At 49.1% G+C, this 10,187-nt stretch overlaps 1 protein-coding gene across 1 annotated transcript in view; it reads left to right on the forward strand.

The window, feature by feature from the left end:
* Positions 1–10,187, forward strand: part of PRKCH (protein kinase C eta) — a 174,036-nt gene that overhangs the window by 160,654 nt on the left and 3,195 nt on the right. Inside the window, 2 exon segments of the mRNA XM_006023070.3 lie at positions 10,089–10,182; positions 10,185–10,187. The exon segment at positions 10,185–10,187 is cut by the window's right edge and continues 38 nt beyond it. Of these exon segments, the coding sequence (XP_006023132.1) occupies positions 10,089–10,182; positions 10,185–10,187 (97 nt within the window).

Below are 10,187 nucleotides of genomic sequence, written 5' to 3' on the forward strand. Positions count from 1 at the left end.
TGAGACTTAAAGTCCAAGGTACCTGGCTAGAGGGTCTTGCCTCTCCACTCAGGGTCAGGCCAATGCCATATTTGGGGTCAGGAAGGACTTTTACCCCTTGCTCAGATGGGGGAGTGGGGTTCATTCCTCTGTAGCAGGGCACGTGGCCTCTACATGGGATCTCTTGAGCGTGTGTTAACAACCTTTTAGAGAAGTAGGTCACTGGCTGCCGTGGTTCCCCTGCTTTATGTATGACAGGTTAGGTAGGGTGTTATGTCTTGTGTTGTGTCAGGGTTAATGGTAATTTTACAAAGATGTTAGATGATAGATTTGTACAGGATGGTTTGGAGAGTGATGATCATGCCTCTGGCAGGCGGTTGGGCTTGACCTCTGGAGGTCCCTTCCAACCCTACTTCTCGGTGAGTCTGTGATCTCTTGTAACTTCCTAATGGGGACAGAAGCAAGACAGTGAAAGGGCTCTGTTGGTGTATTTTTCTGAGGTTTTCCAGTTGGCCTTCACAGTCCTGTTAGTGCAATTTATTCTTCCTTCCTTTTGACCCTTTATACATGAGTCACCATGGATACATAATATATTCACGTCTCGCTTTCAGTTCACGAGATGCAAAGGGCTTGACAGTGCTCCTCTCGAGCTCAGTGGAGGTTTCGCCAGCTTTTAAAAAGAGAGCAGGGTTTCTCTATCAGTTTGCATCACCTGGTTAATCAGCAAACTTTGCTGTTGGTTTGCAACCTGCACAATATGCATCAAATCTAATACTGTTGATTTAAACCCAGTGGCCAGAAGTTTCAAACCCAGATGCCTAAAGATAAACTTCGAAGTCTGTGTTGAAGCATCTGCATAAAAATGGCTTGACTCTTCAAATTGCTGAGCAAGTACCAAGCCCATTGACTTATGCATAAATTGGGTGCACATTGCACAACTGAGAATTAGGTTTTTAGTGTTATGGGCCTATGTTTTGAGTTGGACGTGGATTTTCAGCACGACTGACAATTTGGTGAACTTCAGATCCTAGGCATTGCACTTGCAAGCATCTCGGCACTTCCTGAAAATTAGACCCGTTGAAGGTATAGCAAGTTGGGCCTCCAAAATCTGATGCATCCAGTATCACAAAGCCATTCAGCACCTTAGGAAGTTGACTGTAGGCACCTGGGTTGGAAAAGTTTGACTGAAGTCTGTTCGTTCTGTGAAGGTGTTGACGGGAACGTGCTGAGAGAGGAGCGAACACCGTGCGATTTGGAAGCTAAACGATCAAGGCCTGAATCTCAGTGCTGCTTCTGGAAAGGAGCCAGACCTGGGGCCAAATTCTCTGCCGGTGGAAATGGGCAAAGTTCTGCTGCAGCCAGCAATGCCGCGTCCCTTTACACCCCTAGCAGCCCATCTTTCGTGACACTGATTTATTTTGTGTGTTTGTCTCCCTCAACACACTTTCCCAGGACAAGAGGCTTGAACTGGCAACACCAAAGGGTCGTTTCCAGACTAAGAAGGAGCAAGACCAAACTTACCTCTGTTTCAGATCAATAAAACTAACCTCTCCTGCCCTGAAGCTTTTATTGTAGCATCCTGGGGCGATAGCACTAAAGCTGGTGTCATTTCTCTTAGTGGCTGGATTTTACAATCCCAGCTCCTCAGCACAGCGAACTAATTTAGTCTTGCCCCCCTCTTCCAAGCTGTTTCTGAAAAGATAAGAGGAACAGGTTTTTAAAGTGTATTTCAGAGCATGTTTCTGTTTCCCTGTTCTGCCCCTGCACCCTTTAAGCCTGAGCTGCACTGGAAAACTTGCCCTGGTTACAGCCAGTGGCCAGACCCAAAGGCCCAGCATAGGACTGAGGTCAAAGTTTTTTTTTTAAATGTTTAAATGACTTCAGAGCCGAGTTCCACTTTCAAAAGCGTCTTTTGCAAGGAAGAGCCTAATTCTCTCTGAACTGAAACGGGGCATGAGCTCCCAGTTGCAAACGGCAGTTCTGTAAGTCAGCCCAGTACTCCTGAAAGTGCTGCGCAGGTGAAACTCAACGGAGGTGATGGGAGTCCTGCCAGTGGAGGTGGTCAGGTTTGACCCCCCCACGCCCCACTAAATAGGAGCTACTAATAAAGTGCGTCTCTGCTATTGAAGTGCCCCCTTAGCTGTCCGTCACTTAAATGAAAAAAAATAGAACCGTCTTTCTCATCCTTTGTTGGAGGACGAATGGCAGCGAAGAAACTCCAGACTGTTGGTCTGTTGTGCTTGCATAATAGTCCAATCAGTCTATTTGCAGCAAGTCCAGTGTTCACTCAAGAGATTCAGGCAGGGAAGCCTTCATTAGAGTAATTGCTCGATTTCATATAATGATTCTCCTTTGTCTCAGATCAAATAGATGTTTGACAAATCCTGTTTCCTTTAGAGTTAATCTCTGCCCTGTTATTCTAGGTCACCCATCTTAATGAGCCTGACTGCATCGGGGATCTCCAAATCTCTCCATTCTCCATCGTTACTGGGGGAGGGAGACTTTGGGTCTATTCATCTCAGATGAAGTACCTTTACCATAAGTGTTTTATTATAATTCACTCACAACACTAGGGAAACTGTACATGGAAATTGTGCTTACCTTAGCAGCGTGAGAGCAGGAGTTGGCTTGACATGTCCATGGATGGAAGGAGGTCGGTCTTGTACTTGAGAGAGCGGCTGAGACCTCAGCCCTGGTGTCGGTTCTGATAGCCATGTCTTTGGACAAGTCACTTGACTTCTCTGGGCCTTAGGTTCCCTATCTGTAAAATAAGGAAAGTGCACTCTCTTAATATATACTTTCTTTGACGCTCCTTATCTCACTCTTTAGTACTAAATATGTAATCCCATGGGGAGGACGGGGGTTTCAGTCTCTAGAGATAAGGCATTTTTTCTTGCTGATGAGTGTTTCATATTCAGCCCCTGGGAGGGCCACATACCACTGCATTTTCACTGTTTTGTTTTTAATATTTTTATAATAAAGGTTAAAAAGTCACTTGCTCCCTCTCTCCCATCTATTTTTACTGCAAGTTCCTCAGCGCTTAGAAGAAGGGCTACACATGGTGTCTAGCATAACGTGGTCCTGATCTGATCTGTGCCGCTTGTCTTGATCTGTGCTACTTGTGTGGCACTGGTAGTAAGCATTCCTGATAGAAACCAACTATTGATACGAAAGAACTAAGCTGCCGGGCATTTTCATTTCTTTTATTTGGAGAATTCACTCTCATATTTTGGAGCATTTTCTTTTTCATGTACCTGTTTCCTCCTATGCAGAAGCAAGCAACCCACCACAATATGGTTCTTGAAATTAATCTCTGCTGGTCATGATTAAACTCAGCATAGATGAGTTAAAATAAATGCTGAAAATCAGACATGGAAGAAAGCGGACAGACAGACAGATATGTTCGGAAATGCTTTGCAGAAATAAGGGCACGCAGACCTGAGTCCTCAGGCAAGTTAATAAACCCGTTCTTTAGATGTCGTTGCAATGCTGTACTACAAAGAGTGCGCGCTATCGTCCGTCTGCCTGTCGTGCTGATGAGTAAAAATATTTCCCCTTAATCCCTACAATCTCTGCTGCAACTCCCCAGGCCTTATATCGAGTAGTCTCCAGCACTTTAACTTTTGAAAATGGTTTGTTGCATTTTCTCTCTGTCAATATGTCTTAAATAGTTCCGTGAAGTCATGTTCTTTGGCTGCCGCAACGTGCTGTTTTTGGCCGGCGTGTCCCTGAGAAGTGTATCTGAGGTCAGGCTCCGTCTAACTCAAGTTGGCAGCTTAAACAACCTGGGGACTCGGAGCATGTGAGTCTGTTCGGCTGTGCATGTTTCAGTGTTCACGGAAGGGATTAAATTGACTCAGTTGCCAGCCAGAGCAGGGGGCCTGGCCTCGATGATTCAAGAGATCCCGGCCAGTCCTGTTTTAAAATCGGTAGTTATGCTGTTGACTCAGGGCAAGCAGGATGGAGCCCAGGACTCATATGTGTTTTTACTTGATTTGCCTTTGCTCAGAAACGACTCATTTTTCTGTGTGGCTCTTTGCCCGGTGCTCTGTGTCGAGAGGCTGGTGTTTGTATGAGGCTACCAGCCATGATGCAAAATACAGATGCCGAATAAGCACGAAGAGGTGCTACTTTCCAGGGAAGACCTTGTGCCTATGCAGCTGCTCCCATCACCTGATGGGACATAAAAAGCCCCGAAGCTCTTGCAGCCTGGTTATAACCTCTCCCCGGATTCACACAGTGCCAAGATCTTGACAACCTTTCTCTTCCCCCCCAGAGTTTACCAGTTTCCTGGGTCAACCCCAGTGGCCAGGCTGAGGATACTCACAATTTCCTCGTGTCTTTCTCTTGGCACACTCATGTCCCCCGCCGGGTACGTCTGCACAGCACGGTGTAGCTCTGAACCAAGCCAGTTCCTGGAAAGTGTAGTCCAGTTCATCCCGGGAGGACTCTGCCCAGGGCTGGAAGAGGGTCTTGCTTCCTAGACCTGAGCTAGCATGTTCAGAGCTAGCTTGGGGGTCTTTGCATGGCACTGCGTTGTGCTAGGTAGATGTAACATTAAGGAGCTCGCACTCTCAGGGGGCTCTGCAAGGTGGCGGCAGCCTGTCCCCACTGGGATGTCCCTAAGTACCGTGTCTGCCCGCTTGAACGGTAGATACAGGCTCATCTCAGGGGTCGCACCCTCAAAGCATCCGTCACAAGCCCACGTTGGGTTTTAGAGCGGGTGGTCAGCGAATGTCTGTGCCAGGACGTGCTGCCATCGCTGTGTCCAGCAGTTTGCAGCACTCTCCAACCGTTGCCTTAAGGGGCATCCTACAGTCTGCATCCTGCCTTTGGTCAGAAGGATGTTGGCTCCACTATCTGAGCACCTGGCACCAGGTTTCAGTTTTGCCTAACATTATTTAAATCATTTGGAAAGGAAGCCTTGTCTGATGAACAGGTCATGGACTATGGATCCTACAGTCCCTAAGGATTACACCCAGAGAAACTGGGTTATTTGAACGGCTCCGGATGGGTTATTGGAGAATCTAGAATCTGGGGTTTGGAGCGGATCCTGCAGTCCCTAGAAAGCACCGATTTCCCCGATTTCCCCCAGCACCCTCATATGGACCTCCTGACGTTGCCTGAATACAGTGAAGAAATAACAACCAGGCTTTGACTGGGATTTGCAGCACTTCCTTTGGGAGACTTCATAGGTTTTTCAGCCCAGGAGACGTATGAACTTCTAGCCTAACTGTGCATCATGTGGACCTTGGCATCTTTTTCAGTAATTTCTGCATCAGACCAGTTACTTCTGGCTGAATTAGAAGATAGCTTTTAGATTGTTCATTTTCATGAGATGGGGCTTCCAGATTCCTTAGGCAACTTTGGAAATTTCAGCTTTTAATTTTAAGTGCGTCATATGATAGCGATGCATAACTCTGTTGCCGTGCAAAATGTCAGCGTTCAGAGTTAGTAACAGTCACTGTTAGTATGCTACATTTTTCCATTCAGATGCCGAATACCAAGCTAACCCCAACAATTTCCCATATAAAATAGCCCAACCATATCCTTTTAGTCACAGACATGCCATTTCACAAGAAATCACAAGATTACAGGCATTGAAAGGCTAGAAATGGAAAATATGGTGCTTTTTGTGATAGGCCTGGAGTACAGAGAGACGGACAGCAGCCTCTCCGACAGCCTGTGTGATCAGCTCGGGTGGTTTGGGTGCCCTGAACATAAGTAACTGCTAATGAATAGTGTAAAATGGAAGAAAAAGGATTTTGTTGAACTAGAGAGACAGTCCAAAAGCAAAAAAATCAGAGAAGGATGCAGTTGCACGAGACTGCAACCGTCCTTCGAAATAATATTCTGCCTGTTTTTAAAAAACATTATCAACTTAATTCTCACTTAAATTTCCACTTTTGTAGTGCAGAACGGGCTTGGGAGAATACATTTTTTTTATATTCACTTTTAGGGCTGCAAATGTTGCCAGAGTGCTGGAACGGGGCCTCTCTGTATGAGAAACAGGCCTTTTATTGAGAGAAACACAAAGACGTATTTAAGCTTCGGGTTTGTCACGTCAGCCCCAGCGAGCTCACCCTTTGAAGACCCTTTCTTACAAAACGAGAACAGGCTGCAGAGCTGAATTTATCCATAAAACATCAAGGACAGTGTGCGGGCCGCCTCTCAATCCCGTCCATGTCGCCATGTGCGAGCCGGGAGCGATATGCGGACCCGTCTTTGCGCACGCGGGCTGTGGCCAGCAGCCCGGGCGCGCGGGGTCAGAGGAGACCGTGCGGCGGCAAGGCACGCACGGGCTAGAATTAGTCACAGAGGCGTAGTGGTTGATTCAAAGATTATTTACTTACACCCAAGATGGTCGCGGTGTAGGCCGGACAGTTTCCAGGTTCAGCTCCGCTTAAATCCTCGTTGGAGGACCACGACAAACTCGATTCTTGGGCTCCGGAGTTGTTAAGGCTCCGCGGGTTCGGCAATTTCTTTCCCACGGAGTTGTCGAAGCTCCGTGGGTTTGATTCGGGTCTCTGGCCCCGGAGTTGTTAAGGCTCCGTGGGTTCGGATCTTGAGTATATAGGATAGGGATACGTCTAGGATTGCGCTTGGCGATAGGGAGAGGCCAGAGGCTGTTTAGACCTCTGTTGCCTTCTTAAGAAATGCGTTGGGTTCGTAAGGATCCGCAGCGCTTAGAGATCTTCACGCTCTCCCTCTCGGACTCCAATTGCTTTCTCTCCAACTTGGGCGGAAACCACCCAAGCTCTTTATACAGCTAGCAAGCCAATTGCTAGCCGCCACGTGTGCATAATTTAACACAAGCCAATAACGGGGCTCGAATTAAAATACAAATGGCGGGAACTCCTTTGCACCGTGCATTTCTGAGATGCAAAAGAAATGCACCATGCAAAGAAAGCTATAAATTGGCGGGAAAATTCTCCGTTGCACCGGAGTTCTCCTCTGCAGCAGAAAACTCCACCGTGCAAAGAAGCTGCAATTTAACGGGAACATAATTTAGCAGTGCCGAAGCACACACAAACAAAAACTCACAACTTTGGGTTGTGACAGACAGGAGAAGAGGGCGCAATGCTCAAGTATCCGCCAGCTCAGCTCATTTCTTTCTGGAGCAAGGTTCGGTTCAGAAGGATTTCAGCGGCAGCCCAGACATGTGCTTGGCAGCAATTCCTCGCCCGCTCCCAGCTACCCCGGGCTGGAAGAGCATCCAGCAATGGGCAAGATCGGCCGAGTCTTTTTCCCTTCCTGCCTCGCCGAACACACGAGACACATTCTGTTTAGCAATGCCTAATTCCTTGTGTCAGCTGTAATTTCCTAAGCAGGTGCAGGTCTCATGGGCTCTCCGGAGGCAGCTGAGAACCTGAACAATAGTTTTGCTTACACTCGTTGTTCGCATCCCTCTCTCCAGGGGTCGAGACCCTTGCATCTAATCTAAGGTGCCACATTAAAAAGCAGGCAGGAGTGCACTTACCTTGGACCTGGCTTTGTGGTTTTGCTTGATGCAATTTGGGCAGGATGCTGAGTAAAGCAGGCAAACAGGATTGCATACCCCCCCCCCACCACCACCCCTCAGCGCTTGGGGTGGGTTGGTTGAAGGGAGGGCAGACCAGTTTGAATGCCAAAGTGCAAAACACTAAAGTGCAAACACATGGCTCAAACTTCAGCAGGCCCCTGGGTCTTTTGGGTTTTGCTTTGTGCAGGGCCGCCCAGCACAGCAAGCAGAGAACCAGGCTGGGGATCAGATGACCCACCTCCTCCCCTCAGCTGCTCGCTTGGCCTCCGGGCACCTGCAGTTCCCCTCACTCCCTTGCCTTGTCCATTTTAACGGTCAGCTCTTTCAGGCCCAAGACCGTCTTGCACTGGCCACGTCTACACGAGGCGCTTACTGCGCAGCAACTTGTTACTACTGCGCAGTAGCGTCGCGGGACACGACCCAGGATGCGATGCTGCTGTGCAGTAGTAATGAGCTGCTGCACAGTCAGCGTCCCCACAGAGTCGTGCAGGGACACTACCGCACAGTGACACCGGTTGCTGCACAATCATTTAGTATTTGCACACCCAAGTACTTGCACACCCAAGTACGAAATGACTGCGCAGTAACAACTGTGCAGCCCACGTCTCGTGTAGATGTGGCCACTGTGTGTGTGCAGAGCCTCCCATGGTGCAGCCCTGGGTTGAAGCTTTACGTGCGACCGTAACACGGATAAGACCATTTTTTCCCCTTTTCCTCTATTTTCCCCAGGGGATCTGGGGTGAGTCCGCTGAAGCAAAGCAGCAGTGCAAGGGATCTCTCTAATCCAAGGGCAGGCAATTATTTCCGGCGGAGGGCCGCTTACTGAGTTTTGGCAAGCCATCGAGGGCTGCTTGACAGGCAGCTGGGGGCAGATAAATATTAATTTTCTAAATTTTTTAGGGGCCATGCGGGCCGGATAGAATGGCCTGGCGGGCCGCATCCGGCCCCTGGACCGCATTTTGCCCACCCCTGCTCTGATCTGTCACCAGGGGATTTGTGAACCTGAGAAGTTTGGTTCAAGGCACTTTCTGGTCCTTTGCTGACCCGGGCCTTGGAGCGGTATTTTCTGTGGCCCGCACTGATTTAGAAATGGTTTGGAACGGGAGCTGTCGGTGGGGGGTTTAAGCAGTCTAAGGGGAATCGGTGAATGGTGCATGTCCGTTCAGAGTTTCATAGTTGTTAGGGGCAGGAACGGACCTTACAGATCATCAGGTCCAGCCCCCCTGCATGTGGGCCTTTGACAGAGAGGACAGCAGAAAGCTCTTTGGGACAGGAGGGAGCTGGATCTCCACTGCATTTTCTCGCTACCCAGGAGACACAACATAGCCGGGGGGTTGGAGAGCCTGGAGGGGTCCTACGACGGTCACAGCTGCGGTGCAGCTGCTTTGCATCGCCAAGTTCCTTGTGGATCCAGGTTACCAGCTGCCGTCCACGCCGCAGCGTTAACTTTGGTCCTGTTCTGGGTGAAGTGATGGAAAACAGGCCTGGGCTGGGGAAGCCGGTGACAGCCTGGCTCCTAAGGGAGGTTGGGAGACCAGGTTGCTTCATAGAGGAGCTGACTCCCAAGGCCGCTCAGCCAACGATCCCCATTTGTTTTCATGGTCATTTCCCTCGGCAAACTGAAGCAGCTGTTTCCCCGATAAAATGCAATGTGATTTCTCTCTTCCTCTAGTGAATCAAAACTACCAGCGGAGGGAGGGGCATAAGGATTCTTCTGTGACTTCAAAGAAGTGATGCCTAGGGGGAATAAAACCATCTCTCCCTTGTAGCTCCCTTTTCAGTTTACCTGCCACCCTGACTTCAGGGCTCTTTCCAGGATCTGAGAGCCACAAGCCGAATGCCTCTCTCCCAGGTATCGAGCCAGTTGGGTGAACTGTGGCTTTTCTCACTGCTTTCCTTCATACCTATAGCTAAGGTTCACTGCCACTCTTTGGAAATGTCTTTCCTCTTGTAATGGAGAAGATCAAACTCCCTGGAGAGCTTTGCCTGCAAAAGCCAAAGGGTCTGCCGCTTCGGTTGAGAGGTTTGGTCTTCCTTGGGCTCCTGCTGTCTTCTCCGTGGTCTCCGAAACCCAAAACTTGTCTTCCTTCTCTTTAGTCTCTTCTGTTTTGCTCTCTGAGACTGCAGGAAGCAAAGTGCAGGTTTTCTGGCTGCCCTTCAACAGGCTGAGGTTTAGGAAGAAAGACACAGCTCAAAACTGACTGCAAGCCAAAGCCCAGCCGGCTGGCAAGTGGCACCTTATAAAGAGCTTTTATTCCTGAAGGTCGGAGACAAGAATGCACTGTTTGTCCTGTTGCAGACGATGCATTTCAGCTTTCTTTTATGATCCTGGTAACCAAGGTTGTTTCTGAAATAGAAGAGACCAAGGACAAATATGTCCCTGGCTCCGTCCGGCCAGAGCAGATGAGTCAAACTCCCTGCACGCAGCTCCAGGGTAACGAAAGCGGAAAGTCTGGCTGGCAGCCTCGGGTCAGCAGGGAAGCTCAGGACAGGCCCGGGCTCAGGACAGGCCCGTTGTGTCATTGCTCGTCGGTGTCGCTCACACCTGTGCCCTGGTGATTAATCCATCATTTCTTTTGTTTTGCAGTTCATGACCAAGAACCCCAACATGCGCCTGGGTAGTCAGGCGCTGGGCGGAGAGAGCGCGATCCTGAGGCACCCGTACTTTAAACAGATGGAATGGGAC

The sequence above is a fragment of the Alligator sinensis genome, unplaced genomic scaffold, assembly GCF_000455745.1.
Source record: "Alligator sinensis unplaced genomic scaffold, ASM45574v1 scaffold50_1, whole genome shotgun sequence".
In the NCBI taxonomy this organism is placed as follows: Eukaryota; Metazoa; Chordata; order Crocodylia; family Alligatoridae; genus Alligator; species Alligator sinensis.